At 41.6% G+C, this 19,256-nt stretch overlaps 1 protein-coding gene across 2 annotated transcripts in view; it reads left to right on the forward strand.

The window, feature by feature from the left end:
• The window catches only part of LOC132377967 (E3 ubiquitin-protein ligase RNF123), a 428,887-nt gene that overhangs the window by 32,411 nt on the left and 377,220 nt on the right, over window positions 1–19,256 (forward strand). For both annotated transcript variants that reach the window (XM_059944516.1, XM_059944515.1), the window contains 2 exons: window positions 11,683–11,780; window positions 14,950–15,004. In XM_059944516.1, the coding sequence (XP_059800499.1) occupies window positions 11,683–11,780; window positions 14,950–15,004 (153 nt within the window). The remainder of the gene's footprint in view (window positions 1–11,682; window positions 11,781–14,949; window positions 15,005–19,256) is intronic.

Below are 19,256 nucleotides of genomic sequence, written 5' to 3' on the forward strand. Positions count from 1 at the left end.
AGTGATCGCCTCTGGTTGAAGAGCCTGATGGTTGAGGGATAATAACCTAGTGGTACAGGTCCTGAGGGTGCAGCCTTCCTCGTGGCATCAGGAAGAAGAGAGCACAGCGTGGATGGTGGGGGTCCTTGATGGATGTTACTTTCCTGCCACAGTGCTCGTGCTTAATGGTTGGGAGGGCTTTACCCCTGATGGACTGGGTCGTATCCGCAACTTTTTGCAAGCTCTTCTGTTTAAGGGCATTAGTGTTTCCATACCACGCCATGATGCAACCAGTCAATATACTCTCCACCATACATCCATAGACATTTGTCAAAGTTTTAGATGCTCATTGGCGGAGGAACTGGACTTGTTGCAGAATGTGTTGCTGCTTGCTACAGAAAGCCATTGGAGATGGTGCTCAAAAGCAGAGTGCAGTCTAACAGCGAGTAATTGTCTAGGATGTTGTTGTTGCGATCGCAAGGCTTGGTTGGACATTAGGAATGTAAAGTACTGCAAGTCCAGTTCGCTGGTTTATTGGCGAGACCGATGGTGGGAGAGCTGGATAGTCGAGGTTTTAGCCTTATGCCTTCGGATTGCCTGTGGCAGCGGACCAGGAGGGGAGACAGCTGGAGGCGGTGTGGCGCAGTGTCCATGCTGGATTGGGGGCTGGCCTGCTCTCTATTGTTTGCTCGGTGGAGGGTGAGCTGAATTATGTCTGTGCGTACATTTGTCTGCAGACTGCTGAGATGCTTGTTCTTGCTGAGAACACCTTTGCACCATCAATTTGCAGGATATGTCACTCAGGGACTTGGGGTATACTGTGTGACCGTATGTTTACTGCATTCTACCAGTGCTTTATGTGCCTTGTGCTGTGTGTGACTGCAGGTACTGTATTTTGCACCTTGGCCCTGGAGGAACATTATTTTGTTTGGCTGTATTCATCAGTATTCATAGACATAATAAGCCAGAGTCATAGAACACTACAGCATAGAAACAGGCCCATTGACCCAACTAGTTTGTGCTGAACTGTTAACTCCATCTCTTTTGACTTCATGCATAGAAGATCTGGTGATTCCAGAGGACAAATTTTGTTACTTGCTATCCTTTTGCTTTTTATATATCTGTAGAAGCTCTTTGGTTTTTGCTTCATCTTGTCTGCTTGAGCACCCTGATGCTGCCTTTTCGCCCTCATAATTTTCTTCTCAAGTGTTCTCTTGCATTTCATATACTCTGCAAGTATCTAATTTGTTCCTGTTTGCCTAGGCCACAGTTGGAGCTTAACATCAAAGGATATACTTTGTATAGAAAGGACAGGCAGGAAGGCATAGGCAGTGATGTGGTTCTATTGGTAAGAGATGGAATTACATTTTTTGAAAGAGGTAAGATAGGGTGAGATACTGTCAAATCTTTGAGGGTGGAGTTAAGCAACTGCAAGGGCAAAAAAATACCATTATAGGTATCCAATTATCCAAAAAGTAGCCAGGATGTGGTGTTTTGATTGCAAAGGGAGCTGAAAAGGTTATATAATAAGGTTAATGATACAATTGTAATGGGGGACTTTAATATGGAAGGGATTGGAAAAAACCAGGTTGGTGTAAGATTGCAAGAGGGGGAATTTGTTGAATGCCTACAAGATGGCTGTTCAGTGCAGTTTGCGCTCGACCCTACGAGGGGAAAGGCTATCTTAGATTGGGTGCTATGTAATAATTCAGATCTTATTAGGGAGTTTAACATAAAGGAACCCTTAGGAGGCAGTGATCATCAAATAATTGAATTCATACTGCAAATTGAGAGAAAGAAGCACAAGTCACATGTATCAGTATCGCAGTGGAACAAAGGGAATTACAGAGGCATGAGAGAGGAGCTTGTCCAGGTGGATTGGAGGAGGATACTGGCAGGGATGACGGCAGAACAGAGGTGGCAGAAGTTTCTGGGAATAGTTCACAAGGCGCAGGAAAGATATGTCCCACAGAAGTTGTTGCAGGAGTGGGCACCTGTGGTTGATAAGGAAAGTTAAGCACTGTATAAAAGCCAAGGAAAGGGCTTATAAGGTAGCAAAAGTGAGTGGGAAGCTTTTAAAATCCAACAAAAGGCAACTAAAAAAGCTGTAAGAAGGGAAAAGATGAAATATGAGGGCAAACTAACTGATAATATAAAGTAGGATCTGAAAGATTTTTCGGTTACAAAAGGGAGTTGAGAGTTGATATTAGACCACTAGAAAATTATGCTGGTGAGGTCGTAATGGGGGCAAAGAAATGGCAGATGAACTTTGCTTCAGTCTTTACTGTGTAGACACTAGCTTTATGCCAGAGGTCTGTGAGTGTCAGGGAGCAGGAGTGAGTGCCATTGCTATTACAAAGGAAAAATTGTGAGACAAGCTCTTAACGTGGATAAGTAACCTAGAATGGAGGGACTGGAGTGTTCTGAGAGAGGCTGCTGAAGAGCTAATGATGCATTGGTCGTGTTCTTTAAAGAATTACTTGAAATTATGGTCCCAGGGTACTAGAAGATTGCAAATGTCATTCCACTCTTTAAGAAGTGGGGGGAAGGAAAAGAAAGGAAATTATAGGCCAGTTAGCTTGACCTCAGTGGTTGGGGAAGAGTTGGAGTCCATTATTAAGGATGAGGTTTCGAGGTAGGTTGGAGACTAGTGATAAAATAAGTCAAAGTCAGCGTGGTTTCTGTAAAGGGAAATCTTATCTGACAAATCTGTTAGAGGACTTTGCAGAAGTAACAAGCAGGGTGGACAAAAAAGAGGAAGTGGATGTAATTTACTAGGATTTTCAGAAGGCATTTGAGAATGTGCCACACATGAGACTGCTTAACAAGATAAACTCCTATGGTGTCACAGGAAATATACTGGCATGGATAAGAGGAATGGCTGCCAGTGACACGTGGTGTTCCATTGGGGTCAGTTTTGTCAATGATTTAGATGATGCAATTGATGGCTTTGTGACAAAGTTTGAAGATACGAAGATAGGTGGAAGGGTAAGTAATGCTGAGGAAGCAATGAGATTGCAGCAGGACTTAGACAAATTGGAAGAATAGGCAAAAAATTGGCAGATGGAATTCAGTGTTGGGAAATGTATGATAATGCATTTTAGTAAAAGGAACAAAAGAGCAGTTGATTATCTAAATGGGGAGAAAATTCAAGCATCAGAGGTGCAAAGAGACTTAGGAATCCTAATGCAAGACTCCCAGAAGGTTAGTTCCCAGGTTGAGTCTGTGGTAAAGAAGGCAAATGCAATGTTGGCCTTTATTTCAAGGGGAATAGAATATAAAAGCAAGCAGATAATGCTGAAGCTTTACAAGGCACTTGTCAGGCTGCACTTGGAAGTATTGTCAACTGTTTTGGGCCCCATATCACAGAAAGGATGTATTGTCATTGGAGAGAGTCCAGAGAAGGTTCACGAGGATGATTCTGGGAATGAATGGGTTAACATATGAGGAATGTTTAGTAGCTTTGGGCCTGTACTCACTGGAGTTTAGAAGAATGTACAGTGATCTAATTGAAACCTACCGATTGTTGAAAGGATGTTTCCTATGGTGGATGTGCCCAGAACTAAAGGGCACAGCCTCAAAATTGAGGGGCAAGTCTGTGAGTATATTTAAAGTGCAAGTTGATAGATTCCTGATTGGTCAGGGCATCAAGGGATATGATGAGAGGGCAGGTGTATGGGGTTGAATGGGATCTGCAATCATCCATGATGAAATGGCGGAGCAGACTCAATGGGCTGAATGACCTAATTCTGCTCCAATGTCTTATGGTCTTGTACCTGTGCACATCTTTTTCTTAACCAGGGCCTCAATATCTTTTGAAAATCCAGGTGCCCTAAACAACATACAAACTCTGAATTCTCAGAATTTCACAAGCTTCTGCCACCTACTCTATCATTCAGAGTCTTCCCCAATCAGAAGGTCCTGGATCCGCAATCTGCTGAGATCCAGATCAGAGGCATTCAAGTCTGGTAACCAAGAAAGTTACAAGAGGTGCAGGTACAATCTTTGGAAAGCCATCTTAAGGGTGAAGTCGCAATTCCTGACCAAACTTGAATCAATGAAGGATGCTTGACATTCGTGGCAGGGCTTGAATACTATCACCTCTTATAAAGTTAAATCAACCGACATAGGGGACAGCAGGGCTTCACTTCCAGATAAGCTCAATGCCTTCTCTTCAAGTGTCTTATGTGCCACAATTTTCTGCCCTGGAACCAATTGTTTATGGAGTGGCCAATCCTTTTTAATGTAATGAGATTCCTTAGCACTCTGAAGTCAATGCCATTTGCTGTCCTGACAATATGGCAAGAGCAGGATTATGTGACAGACTACCACTTCTTTCTGACCAGTGAGTCTGTTTGCTCTGCTAAAGCCAAGAATCCATTGAATACCCCAATATCCCTTCAGGCATGAGACCTGTGCTGCATGACCATCGTCTTTCTGTACCAAGACCACCAGACACATGGAGTCTAGAGGAGGCAGACGAAGATGCCATGATTCCTACCAGGTATCACCTGCTGTTTCATTTACAAATGGGGCAGCCAGTGATGTATTGCTTTGAGATTTGCACTATTTGCCAATGACACAACTGTGGTTGGCAAAATCTCAGACGGTGATGAGGAAGTGTATACGGGTGAGATAGATCGGGTGATTGAGTAGTGTTGCAACAACGATGTTGCATTCAACATCAGTTAGACCAAAGAATTGGTTGTGGTCTTCAAGAAGAGGAAATCTAGGAAATATAAGTCCTTACTGAGGACTGCAGCTGGAAGAGTGAGCAGTTTCAAGTTCCTGGGTGTCAACTTCTCTGAAGATCTATATCCTAAGCCCAATATATTGATGCAATTACAAAGAAGGCACACCAGTGGCTATGTCTTGCTAGGGACGAGGAGATTTGGTATGTCACCAAAGACACTAGAAAATTTCTAGATATATCATGGAGAGTATTCTAACTGGTTGCATCATCATCTGGTATGGAGGAGCCACTGCACAGGATTGGAGAAAGCTGCAGAGGGGTGTAAACTCAGCCAGCTCCATCATGGGTGCAAGCCTCTACACCAATGAGGACATCTTCAAGGCGATGCCTCAAATAGGTGGCATCCATCATTAAGGACCCACACCACCCAGGATATGTCCTCTACTCATTCCTACCTTAAGGGAGGAGGTCCAGCAGTAAGAAGAGACCCACTCAATGTTTTAGGAATAACTTGTTGAATTGAATTGAATTTCGGTTTATTGTCATTTAGAAACCACAACTGCAATGCAATTAAAAAATGAATCAACGTTCCTCCAGAATGATATCACAAAAGCACATGATAAAACAGACTATACCAGAAAATCCACATAACGTTTGGCAATCCCCAAATCCAGAGTCCGGAGAGGCTGCTGCGTATTAACATTGTGCTACCATCTTAGCGCGTTTCCCAGAAAGGAGGTCCAAACCCACCAGACAAAACAAGACTACCCAGACACACCAAGTCAGGAGACCAACTCTACCACCCAACAAACCAAAAACTAAAGCTACAAGGCCTACACAAAACTACATAGTTACAACATATAGTTACAACAGTGCAAACAATACCATAATTGATAAAAAATGGGCACAGTAAAAATAGTTGAAAGATGTTAAAAGACTATAAGTTCGAAAGAAACCACCACACAGTTTCCACAAGTCCTCAGGGTCCCTATAGACTCATCATCCCATGCAGGTGGCAGAAGGGAATACCCCTGCTATGGACTTCCACAGCGCCGCCAGACTCAGCCTCGCAGACGCAGCACACAGTGAAAGCACCCCAATTACAGCGGACTCTGAGTCCATCGAACCTCCGACCATCCCCTCCTGCACAGCCTCTCTGAGTACCATCCTCTGCCAAGTGCACTACGACGCCCCCGCCACCGACAACGCGACCCCGAGGACTGGGGGCCTGTTCTTCCCAGCAGAGACAACAGTAGCAGCAACGAAGAAGGCCTTCCTGGAGATTTCCAGATGTTCCTCCATGCTCCCACGTTCATTTTTCATCAGATTAAGATTGTGCATGGCACCTGGCTTGACAAATAACAGATATCAACACTGGAGAGGCCGCTGCAAACTGCGTTGTGCCACCATCTTGAAGCACTATATTGTATGGACAATATCTCTTAAAATATATATAATATTTTAAGTATTGCTCTGCACTGCTGCTGAAAACCAACAGATTTCATGACATATATTACTGATAATTATCCTGATTCTGATGTGGATATTTGTTAACTTCATTGCTGTTGGATCAAAAGCCTGGACCTTTGTACTGTACCTGATAGAGTTGTAGAAACTGATGAGTTGAAAAGGTATTTGCCTTGCTCAAAACCCCTAAATTCTAGGATTAAATAATAAAAAAGTGAGCAAATTTACTGGAAAAATATACTGGAGGAACAGTAGATGACATTACATGCATACTAGGATAGTTGGGAGTGTTTTTCACCAGTGCTGTATAATCCTATGCATCTTGAAACATTCTTCTCTTAACCATCACTCACTGCAAGTGGATTTTCACTCTGCTTTTCTGTCTCCTGTGTGGCTGAGTTGTGTTGTTCTTCAACCACAAATCTAAGACCAAAGCTATTGTTTTCAGCTTCTTCCCCAACCTCCTGCTACTGATTCTGTTTCCATTATTTGCTGTTGTCTCAGATGAAATCAGATTCTTCGGAAGTGTCAGCATTCTGCAGTCCTCCGCTTTTAGTCCCATATTTTCTCCATGACGAATTTCAACTGTTACTCTAATCCAACCTTAATCAATTAAGCCCTGAATTTGAATGTTCTATGTATGCTTGTAAACTGTCACTGTAACCCAACAATTACTGGTGCATAAACTTGGAGGTGGTGTTGTGGATAGTGAGGCAGGTTGTCAAAGGTTACAGTAGATCATTTAGAAAGCTGGGTGGAAAGATGGAATTTAATCCTAACAAGTGCAAAGTAACTTTCAGGAAGCCTTTGATAAGGTCCCGCATAGGAGATTAATGGGCAAAATTAGAGCACATGGTATTGGGAGTAGGATATTAACATGGATAGAAAATTGGTTGGCAGACAGGAAACAAAGAGTAGGGATTAACGGGTCCTTTTCAGAATGGCAAGCAGTCACTAGTGGGGTACCGCAAGGCTCAGTGCTAGGACCGCAGCTATTTACAATATACATTAATGATTTAGATGAAGGGATTAAAAGTAACATTAGCAAATTTGCAGATGACGCAAAACTGGGTGGCAGTGTGAAATGTGAGGAGGATGTTATGAGAATGCAGGGTGACTTGGACACGTTGGGTGAGCGCGCAGATGCATGACAGATGCAGTTTAATGTGGATAAATGTGAGGTTATCCACTTTGGTGGCAAGAACAGGAAGGCAGATTACTATCTGAATGGTGTCAAGTTAGGAAAAGGGGAAGTACAACGAGATCTAGGTGTCCTTGTTCATCAGTCACTGAAAGTAAGCATGCAGGTACAGCAGGCAGTGAAGCAAGCTAATGGCATGTTGGCCTTCATAACAAGGGGAGTTGAGTATAGGAGCAAAGAGGTCCTTCTGCAGTTGTACAAGGCCCTGGTGAGACCACACCTGGAGTATTGTGTTCAGTTTTGGTCTCCAAATTTGAGGAAGGACATTCTTGCTATTGAGGGAGTGCAGTGTAAGTTCATGAGGTTAAATCCCAGGATGGCGGGACTGTCATATGTTGAAAGATTGGAGCGACTGGACTTGTATACTCTGGAATTTGGAAGGATGGGAGGGGATCTGATTGAAACATATAAGATGATTAAGGGAGCGGTCACGCTAGAGGCAGAAAACATGTTCCCGATGTTGGGGGAGTCCAGAACCAGAGGCCACAGTTTAAGAATAAGGGCTAGGCCATTTAGAATGGAGTTGAGGAAAAACATTTTCACCCAGAATTGTGGATCTGTGGATTGCTCTGCCTCAGAAGGCAGTGGAGGCCAATTCTCTGGATGCTTTCAAGAAAGAGTTAGATAGAGCTCTTAAAGATAGCGATGTCAAGGGATATGGGGAGAAGGCAGGAACGGGGCACTGATTGTGGATAATCAGTCATGATCACATTGAATAGCGGTGCTGGCTCAAAGGGCGGAATGGCCTACTCCTGCACCTATTGTATATTGTCTATTGTAACTAATGCACTTTGGGAAATTCAATTGGTCTAGAACATATACAGGAAATGATAGCTTCCTAAGACATATTGAGACAGCTAGGAGTTCAAGTCCACAGTTTTCTAAAAATGACATTTCAGATGAAGAAGTCATGTGGCATGCCTGCCTTTGTAAACTAAGGATTCTGTGAATTACGAGTATTTAGTGGCTGCAACACTAAAAGACACATGTGTTTGTGCAAAAGACCATGCTGAGGAGAATTGCCAGGGTGTTTTCTGGATTGAAGGACTTTGGTTATGGCAAGAGATTGGATAGACTGGGCTTGTACTAGAAGACTGAGGTGTAATCTGATAGAAATATTTCAGTTTATAGTAAACATAGATAGGGTGAGTAATCAAAATCATTTTCCTGCAATAGGGGTATCAAACACAACAAGGCATAGTTTTAAGGTGAGAGACAAGACTTCGAGGGGATCTGAGTGGTAAGCTTTTTTAAATGCTGTTTTAATATCTGGAACTCATTACCAAAGGAGGTGCTGGAATCTATGTTTCAGAAGCGTTTAGATAGACGCTTAAATTGGCAAGGCATAGAAGGATGTGGTCTTAATGGAAGCAAATAGGTTTGTATATGGCAGATCCCTCAGAGTTATAGTCAGTATTTTTTTGTGTTTGTCTGCCATTTCCTACTTCCCTATACCTCACTTTCTTCAGTTTATAAAGAACCCCTCCCTGACCTCTGTGACTTGTTGCCTGCAGTCCATGCACTGGTTCTTAAATCAATCTTTCTCTTCGTGAGTCCATGCTGACTACAGTGTGCGTTCAGCTAGCCCCAATTTCCTGTGTTTGGCCCTTATTCCTTTAAAGCCCTGCCCTTCCATGTACCTATCCAAGTGCTTCTTAAATGACACTATTGTACCTGTCTCAACCACTTCCGCTAGCATACTTTCCACCCCCTGCATGAAAGTGTTTCTCCTCAGGTCTCTTTTAAACCTTTTCTTCTCTCACCCTGAGCCTATGCTCCCCTACCCTTGGGGAAAAGACTGTTATCATCCACCTTTCATTATCTTAAATATTCCTCTAAGGTTGCTGCATTCACCCAAGTTCCCAGGAATAAAGACAGCCTACCAAACTCTCCTTACAATCAGGCCCTCTAGTCCTGGCAACATCTTGTAAATCTTTTATTCCATTCTTTCCAGTTTAACCGCATCTTTCCTGTAACAGTATTCCAAGTGCAGCATTACCAAAGACTCATAGACTGTAGCATAATGTCCCAACTCTGAGCCCTGACTGATGGAGTCCAATGTGCTAAATGCCGTTGTCAACCTATGATGTCGCTTTCGACTAACTTTGCACACATGCTTCTAGGTCTCTCTGTTCCTTTACGCTCCCTAGTGCCCTACTATTCATGGTATATGGTTTGACTTTCCAAAATGCATCTAGTCACACTTAACTTCATTAAAATTTATTTGCCGCTCCTTGGGCTACTTTCCTGACCTGCTCAATATCCCTCTGTAAACTACAATAATATTCACTATGCAGGACATCTAATTTCATGTCATCTGCAAAGTTGCTGATCAAGCCTTGTATATTTGAATCCAAATCATTAATATAAATGACAAATAACAGGGTCCCACACTGACCCCTATGGCACATCACTAGTCACCAGCCTCCATTCCAAGAAACAAACCTCCACCACCACCCTCTGTTTCTTAGCTCTGAGCCAATTAACTGCCGTTTCAGTTACCTGTCCTGCCTCCTTCCCTAAACTCTCCTGAGTAGGGCCCTGTGTATGTTGATTCAGAAAACTACTGAACACATTTTACATATTTCACCTCATTCAGGCCTTTAACACTCTGGGCAGTCCAGTCAATGCTGAGGAAATTGAAATCTCTGACTAATACAATCCTATTATTCTTACAATTGAGCAACTTCTCAAGCACATCTGCTTGTCAGGTTCCCACTGACTATTGGGGGTTCTATAATATAGCTGCATGAGGGTGACCCTTCCCTTTTTGTTTCTAATACTCTCCTTAAACTTTATCTTCTTTTCTTCAGCAATTCTAAGAAGACAACCGCTCTGCTGAAGGACAGATTCCTGAATGAATGATCTCTATTAAAATTTAACCCCCAACATGACAACTGTGAAATTAAATTCAACTCATTAAATAAATCTGGAATGAATTGCTATTATCAGTAGTGGTGATAAAAGTGAATGTAGTGAAAGTCCATCTGTTTTAGTATTGTCCTTCAAGCGAGGAAATATGCAGTCCTGAACAGAGTTTGGCTCAGTGTGACTCTGGGTTGAGAGCAAGCTGGTTGAGTATTAATGATTATTTGAAGTGCATTAGTAAAGTTGGTTAAAGATGGGTAAACATTATGACCTTGTCAATAGTGGAAAAAAAATCTTATTTCGCCCTATTCATTTTTTATTACACTTTCCCATTGTAATTAAAAGCAGTTCTTTCTTGAAGGCTATCTGTGGACAATAAAATCTCAGTTACCATTTTGATAGTTGTCTGGTTCTTTCTTTCCCATGTATCTCAGCCAAAACTAGACTGACTTTTGATATTAAAAAAATAAGTGGTCACCTGTTGAAGAGAGTCAGTTTCAGGGTAGAAAGGTTGGTTAATCTTGATTTGAAACAGTTTCCCAAATGTGTGCCAGGATTAGGTTAGTACATTAAAAGCCAAATGAGCACAAACTTCCTATTCCTTAACAATTGGTTTGTTGGACAGGGCGTCAGCAGCTGTTACTGGAGGCAATGTAATTGGCATGGAAAGCTGCTTCAGTTTAGCTTACAGAATGGTGGAGCACACACAATGGGCTGATAGCCTAATTCTGCTCATATATTTTGGTATCTTTGATCTAGTTTCTTGAGTTTATCTATTCTTGAGCAACCAGGCTTAGAAAGATGGAGTGCCAACTTGGAAGACAAGCTCATGAGATGAGAAATTTTGATGAGCCAGAATTATGACATGGATTTAGTGAAGCCTTCTAATGACGAGTGGTCCTCCACTCCCTAGCAGCAGAGTAATTCACAGATCTCACATGGTATTGTACTTAATAATCAAAGTTACTGTGAAGCCTGTATACACAGCCGACTAAAAGGAATCAAGCGCATTTTAAAGCCAGTGACTGATGCCAGAGATGTACAGATATTTCTAAATCATTCAGTCAGCACAATCCTGCCTTTCTCCGCCTTAGTTAGAATGAGGAATCTCTTTGACTGTAATTAGGTATGTAAGTAATCTCTGTGTCTGGTACATCAGGAAGCGAGGTTTTTTGGGAATGCCAAGAATTGAGTTATTATCCTTTTGTTTTAATTATTGCTTATCTTGAGTATAATTTTAAATATTTTCAGGGTCAGATTTTATGGTCCCTACTACATGTGCATGACCAGAATCCCAAAAGACTGGACCCATCCCTGAGTATTTGTTCTACCTTGCACTCAAACTGCTTATCAGATAGCAATGCTAATTCATTTTCAGATATCTATGCTCTACCCATCTCTATATTTTGTATTTTTGTAATTAGTGTCAATTGACTGAATTGCTGACAGTTGGATTGTTGGTTCTATATTTCAGATCAAAATGTGGACGGGCGTCTTGGCCCAGACACAGTGGTCCTGGATCACACCAGTGGGTTTGAGGGATTGCTGCTTGTGGATGATGATTTGCTCGGGGTAAGTACTCAAAAGAATTATTTCAAGAATACTTCCTAATTTTAAGTACAAGTTATGAAGCCAATTTCTTCCATTTCATCATGTTTTCTTCTTTAAATTCTACATGAACATGATGGGCCAAGAGGCCCAATTCTATGTTCTGTGGGAGAGAGGAAAGGTGTTTGTTTTATTTTTGTTTTGCTGAACATGTTATGTTGGCACTGGAATGTATGATGACACATAAGGGCTGCCCTCAGCAAATCCTTGAGTATGTTGGTCAAGTGACACGTTTCACTATTTTTCAATAAACACATCTGAATTGTAAGCATAGAAGCGTGCCCTTTGGGCCCACCATGTCTGAGCTTACCATTATGCCTGTCTATACCAATCCTATTTGTCTACGTATCCTCTATGTCCTGTCCAGGTACCTCATATGTTGGCGTTCCCTCCACTAGCTGCAAGTCATTCCAAGTTCTAGCTACTCTGTGAAAAATTAATCTTCTTTAAAGATGGTCTTTAAACCCATGATCTTAAGTTTAAAACATCCATATCATGTGAAACAGACATTGGCTGTCTACCCCATCTATAATTTTTATAAATTTATATACTTCTATCACATCACTTCACAGCTTCCTTCCCTTTAGTGAAAACATTTTCTCCTGATATTCAAGCAATACCCTGTGAATCATTTCTCCATCTTCTAAAATGGGTTTTCTTATACGTTCCTGAAAGCAGTTTTATTGAGTAGTTTAATTATTAGAAATTGCATTCCCCTTTTTGGTTTGGGGATTAAAATAAATAAACAGACACCTGTGTTATAATTATCTATCAAATACTGTTTTCTGTGATCTAATATTGGTTACTGAGCTTGACAGGTGATTTGCATCCATTATGTTTTCCATAAGATCATATAACTCTCCCTAACTAAAATCCTTGCCCATATTTTCATTACCCCAAAGCTTGGTCATGTCTTTCTTCTAATATGGTGATCAGAGCAACATACCTTAAATGGGCCCAACCAACATATTGTGCAAATGGAGCTGGACGTTGCTATTCTTGTATTTCGTGCTTTGAAACACGCCATATGCCTTCTTTATCACCCTGTCTACCTGTGTTTCCATCTTCAAGGAATATGCATTTGTACCCCCAAGATCTCTTTGTTCTATGGAATTCCCCAGGCCCCCAATATATACGCCCTGCTGTAGCTTAACTTCCAAAATGCATAAATGCATTAGTGCACACTTGCCTGAGTTAAATTCTTTCTGCCATTCCTTTGCCTACTTTGCCAGTTGATCTGTTATACATTAGATAATTTCATCAATGTTCATCCCCCCCCCATCCAAATTTGAGTGCATTTGCAAACTTACAAACCAAATCACTTACTTTCTCATCCAAATCATTAATATACATGACAAACCTCAAAGAACCCTGCACTGATTTTGTGGCATACCATTGATCACAGGCCTCCAATCTGAAAAAATGACCTTTCACTATCACCCCCTGACTCCTTCCACTAAACTAAGTTTGTAACTAGTTAGCTAGCTGACCCTGGATCACCTTGCCATGCAAAATCTTATCAAAAGCCTTGTTAAACTTCAAGTAGTTGATGTGGACAGTCTTGCCCTGATCAATCCTCTTGATAAGCTCTTCAAAAACAAACTTGATCCAACTTCTGAGACACCATTTCCCAGGCACAAGCCCAATAATTTTGTATCCGTCCTAGCCTTTCCAAATGCAAATTAATCCTGTCTGTCAAAATTCCCTGCCGTAACTTCCCCATTACCCATGATAATGGCTCTCTGGCCTGTAGTTCTTTGGCTTAAAAGAGGCAGAGCATTAGTTATGCAATGATTTGTTAATTTTCCCTCTGATGGACTTGAATTTCTTGTTGAGGTCATGTGCAGCAGCATGGTGGTGTGGCAGGTATTGCTGCTGCCTCAACTATATTGACCTATCTGACCTGATCTACTGTCTTGTGGAAATTGCATGCTCCCCTTATGGAGGCAGGAATTTCATCTGGGTGCTCTGGTTTCCTCCCCAATCCTGAAGATGTGTGCGTTACTAGTTCAACACACACAAAATGCTGGAGGAGATCAGCAGGCCAGGCAACATCTATGGGGAAAAAAGTATATTTTTCATAGATGCTGCCTGGCTTGCTGAGTTCCTCCAGCATTTTGTTTGTGTGTTGCTCGGATTTCCAGCATCTGCAGATTTTCTCTTGATTGTGGGTTACTAGATCAATTGGTTACATAAATTACAATTACTGTACATGGCTGGTAGGAGAATCAGGCTGGAGGCAGTGGGAATATGAGGTAGAATAGGTTACAGAGAAATAAGTTGTGGAGCGAGACTGATAGCATTGGTCTGACCACCAGTGCATACTTGTACAGCTGTCTCCCCTGTCATGAGAAAAAATAAGTTTCACAGGTAGTGAATGTGCCTGTTATTCCTCCATCCGATTTGGCAGCAAATGGTATGCTCTTTGAATATGCTGCAGATCATGTTGAGTAAAATCTGGCTCTCCTCCAGGGTTCACATGCTTGTGTTTTGGGGAGGATGCGGAGGAGAGGTTTATAGTTGCTGAGTAGAAATGGCACTGGCACTGGCTGAGATTAGCTGACTCAACATGGAGTGACTTTGAAGATGTTTTTCATGGTCTGAGCTAATAACATAGCTCAGATGAGACCTTTATTTAAATTTTACTGCATTTGATGGCCTTGGTCATTCTTGGTCATGCTTGCTGAGATTTCTACCTCCCATTCTTTTGCACTGAATCTTTGAAGGAGCAGAATTAGGCCATTTTGACCAATTGAGTCTGCTCCACCATTCAAACATGACTGATGTTTTCTATAACCCCATTTTTCTGCCTTCTCCCCATAACCCTTAACCCTCTTACCAATTAAGAACCTGTCTGCTTTAAATGCACCTAATGATTGTCCTCCATAGCCCTCTATAGCAATGATTTCCACTGATTCACCACCCTCTGGCTGAAGGAATCCCTTTATTCTGAGGCCATGCCCTCTGATCCAGACTGGCCACACTGCTACTCCTTCACTGCCACTTTCGATGTTTCCCTGAGTGTTCCTGCATTTTATTTCATGAATGTGAAGTTACTTTGAGATTACTGTAACCCTCCCTTTTGTAGCTGAGGAATAATTATGGCACTCACTCTGCTTTTCTCCCTTTTTAGGTTGTTGGCCACAGTAATTTTAGCTCAATCAGAGCCACCTCGTGTGTGTACAAAGGTGAGTGATGGTTCTGCCTTGCTGTCAAAATGATGTGACACTGGATTACTGTAGTGAGTCCATAGGTTGTGGGTTGTGAGTATACAGAATGAGTTACCAGATACAGTGTTTGAGGCAAATACAATAACAATGCTTAAAAGACATTTGGAAAAGTACAGGAGTAAGAGCGGCTTAGAGGGATAGGGCCAAATACAAACAAATTGGACTGACTTGAAGGCTGGTATGGACAAATTGGGCCAAAGGGCCTGTTTGCATGCTGTGTTACACAATGACCATAAACTCAGCTACCTAGCTAGAGTGGCTAATTACTCTGTTCCAATTTCGATGTTCTTATCTGATTCTGAAGAGAGTTCAACAGATCCATGATATTGCTGAGACCTCCAATCTCCACCACTATAAGACCATTTAATTCCCCCCTCCCCCCCAACTCATCAGCTGCTAAAATTCTTGCCCATACTTTAATTACCTCAGGTTGATTTTATCTAATGTATCTCTGGCCAAAAAAATCCCTTTCTACAAACTAGATGATCTTTAAACAATATCATCCAAGTTCTGCTATCCATGTCCATACTACCCATCGTACTCACTCGTTAAGACTTCCCTTTGCCGATTTACACTGTTTCTCATTTAAATAGTATTTTGGTTGTAAAATTCTCGTCCTTCTTTTCCATTGCCTTGCCCTCATCTACTGCAGTAAAATGTACCAACATTATAACTCACTGCGATAAATACTTCCTCAGTCTGTCCTCTGAGCATCTCTGAATTTACTGGCTGATGACATAAGAGATGTGAGTATCTGGTCTGGCACTCATCAAGATCATATTGGATAATTCTCCTCAGTTCCACTTTCTATTCTAATTCTCACATGTTCTTAAATTAAAAACAACTGTCATTATATGCATTTCTCAAGGATTCCCAAGACTAGCAGTCTTTTAGTATGTTCATGTTCCTTGTGGGCCCAGCAGGAGTGCAGTTACAAAGAAAGCATGGCAGCGCCTTGATTTCTTTTGGAGTTTGCGAAGATTCAGCATGTCATCTAAAACCTTGTTAAACTTCAACAGATATGTGTTGGAGAGTATATTGACCGGCTGCATAACAGCCTAGTATGGAAACACTAATGCCCTTGAACGGAAAATCTTACATATAAAGTAGAGATACAGCCTAGTTCACCACTGGTAAAGGCCTCATCTACACAACGTGTTGTTGCAGGAAAGCAGCATCCATCATCAGGGACGTCCACCATGCTCTCTTCTTGCTGCTGTCATTAGGAAGAAGGTACAGGAGCCTCAGCACTCACACCACCAGGTTCAAGAATAGTTATTACCCCTCAGCCATCATGTTTGGAACCAAAGGAGATAATTTCACTTGTCCTCATCATTGAAACGTTCCCACAACCTATGGACTCACTTCCAAGGACTCATCTCATATTCTCAATATTTATTGCTTACATATTTATTATTATTATTATTTCTTTTTGTATTTACAGTCTGTTGTCATTTGCTCACTGATTGAACATCCAAATTAGTGTGCTCTTTCAGTAGTTCTATTATGGATTTATCGAGTATGTTTCGCAAGAAAATGAATGTCAGAGTTGTGTATGGTGACATATATGTACTTTGATAATAAATTTACTTTGAACTTTGAGTCTTAGACCTGAAAGACCTCTTGAAACTCTATGGCCCTTATTTCTGGAATACAATTTAAGGAAAATTATATTGTAGTACAGACCCAGTATAGCCCCTTAGTTATATCTTTCTTTCTTCTAAGACCCAGCCACATTTTCCTTTGTACTTGATTGTTCTTAATTGGCTTTTCTACTCCCCAGAAATCAACCTAATAAATCTTACCTCTGCCTCAGAGTAAATATGTATTCCCAAGTGTAGTCTCACATAAGTCCTGTATAACAGGGTTTCCTTCATCTTGTTTATTTGCTCCTTGCATTAAAAACTGCAGCTGTATTTGTGGTGTGTATGCAGGGAGCACTTGAAACTCATTCAATGCCAATGTTTAATAGTTGCCCTTTAATAGAGTCTTTCTGTTCTTCCTCCCAATATGAGTGTATTGTCCATAAGCAACATTATATTTGTGTGTCAATTCCTTGCCTTTTTTCTTAATCTCCCTTTACCCCTTTGTATCCTCTGTAATTTCTAATTCATTTAAGTCTGGATGGCAGGACAACAGCACATCAAAATTATAAATATAGATTTTAAATAATCACAAGTTTCCAACCATCTTGGAAACCAGTCGCCGTTCAATTTTATTCACTCCCTGTGAATTCAGTATAAAGTTGTTAGCACCAATGCTGCAAAGATTATGAAGCATCCTAGCCGTGGTAATGAAGATTTGTATTCCAGATCTGGCTGCATTTTCACCTAGGCTGTTCTAGTACAGATATAGTGTTGACATCCACTTGACAATGTGCAGAATTGCCGAGGTACATCTTGTTCACACAAAGCAGGACAAATCCATTCCAGCTCCCCACCATCAATGTCCTGTGAGTTATTACTTACTAGGAACTCAACTGGATGTTGGTATTCCACAGGGGTTGGTGTTGGGACTGCTTCTTTTTATGCCGTATATCAATGATTTAGATTATTGAATAGATGGCTTTGTTACCAAGTTTGCAGATGATACGACAAGTGGTGGAGGGGCAGGTAGTGTTGAGGAACCAGGTAGGCTGCAGAAGGACTTAGACAGATTAGGAGAATGGGTAAGAAAATGGCAAATGAAATACAATGTTGGAAAATGCATGGTCAAGCACTTTGGTAGTAGAAATAAATGTGCAGACTATTTTCTAAATGGGGAGAAAATCCAAAAATCTGAGATGCAAAGGGTCCTGGGAGTCCTTGTGCAGAACACGCTAAAGGTTAACCTGCAAGTTGAGTCGGTAGTGAGGAAGGCAGCTGCAATGTTAGGATTCATTTCAAGAGGTCCTGAATATGAGCAAGGATGTGATGCTGAGGCTTTATAAGGCACTGGCGAGGCTTCACCTTGAGTATTGTGAACAGTTTTGGGCTCCTCATCTCAGAAATGATGTGCTGGCATTGGAGAAGGTTCAGAGGAGGTTCACAAGGATGATAAGAAACGCTTGATAGCTCTGGGTCTGTACTCGCTGGAAATTAGAAGGATAAGGAGGGAATCTCATTGAAACCTTTCAAATGTTGAATGGCCTAGACAGAGTAAAGATGAAAGGATGTTTCCCATGCTTGGGGAGTCTAGGACAAGATTTACAGCTTCAGGATGCAGCAAGTGGGAATAAAAGGGGCCTTTTTTGGTTGTAAACACAAAGTACACTGTAGATGCTGTGGTCAAAGCAACACGTACGACACGCTGGAGGAACTCAGCAGGTCGGGCAGCATTCGTGGAAACGAACAGTCAACATCTCAGCCTGAAACGTTGCCCGACCTGCTGAGTTCCTCCAGCGTGTTGTACGTGTTCCTTTTCTGGTTGGCTGCCTGTGACAAGTGGTGTTCCTCAGGGGTCAGTATTGAGACTGCTGCTTTTCACATGGTTTGTCAATGTTTTAGATAATGGAATTGATGGCTTTGTAGCAAAGTTTGCAGGTGATACAAAGGTAGGTGGAGGGGTAGATAGGACTGAGGGAGCAATATGATTGCAACAAGATTTAGACAAATTGGAAGAATGGACAAAAAAGTGGCAGATGGAAACAGTGTTGGGAAATGTACAATAAAACATTTTGGTGCAAACTATTATCTAAATGGGAAGAAGCTTCAAATATCAGAGGTGCAAAGGGACTTGGGAGTCCTTGTGCAAGACTCCCAGAAGATTAATTTGCAGGTTGAGTCTGTGATAAAGAAGGCAAATGCTGTAGTATTTCAAGGGGAATAGAATATAAAAGGAAGCAGGTAATGCTGAGGCTTTACAAGACACTAGTCAGGCCACACTTGAAGTATTGTCAACAGTTTTGAGCCCCTATCTCCGAAAGGATGTGTTGTCATCAGTGGATGACTCTGGGAACGAAGGGATTAACGTGTGAGGAGCGTTTGGCAGCTTTGGGCCTGTACTCACTGGAACTTAGAAGAATATGGGGGATCTCATTGAAACCTACGGAATGTTGAAAGGACAAGATAGGGTTGATGTGGAGAAGATGTTTCATATGGTGGGGGTATTCAGAACTAGAAAGCACAGCCTCAGAATTGAAGGGCAACCCTTTAGAACAGAGGTAAGGAGGAATATTTTTAGCCAGAGAGTGGTGAATCTGTGCAATGCTCTGCCACAGACTGTGTTGGAG

The sequence above is a fragment of the Hypanus sabinus genome, chromosome 19 (genome assembly GCF_030144855.1).
Source record: "Hypanus sabinus isolate sHypSab1 chromosome 19, sHypSab1.hap1, whole genome shotgun sequence".
In the NCBI taxonomy this organism is placed as follows: Eukaryota; Metazoa; Chordata; class Chondrichthyes; order Myliobatiformes; family Dasyatidae; genus Hypanus; species Hypanus sabinus.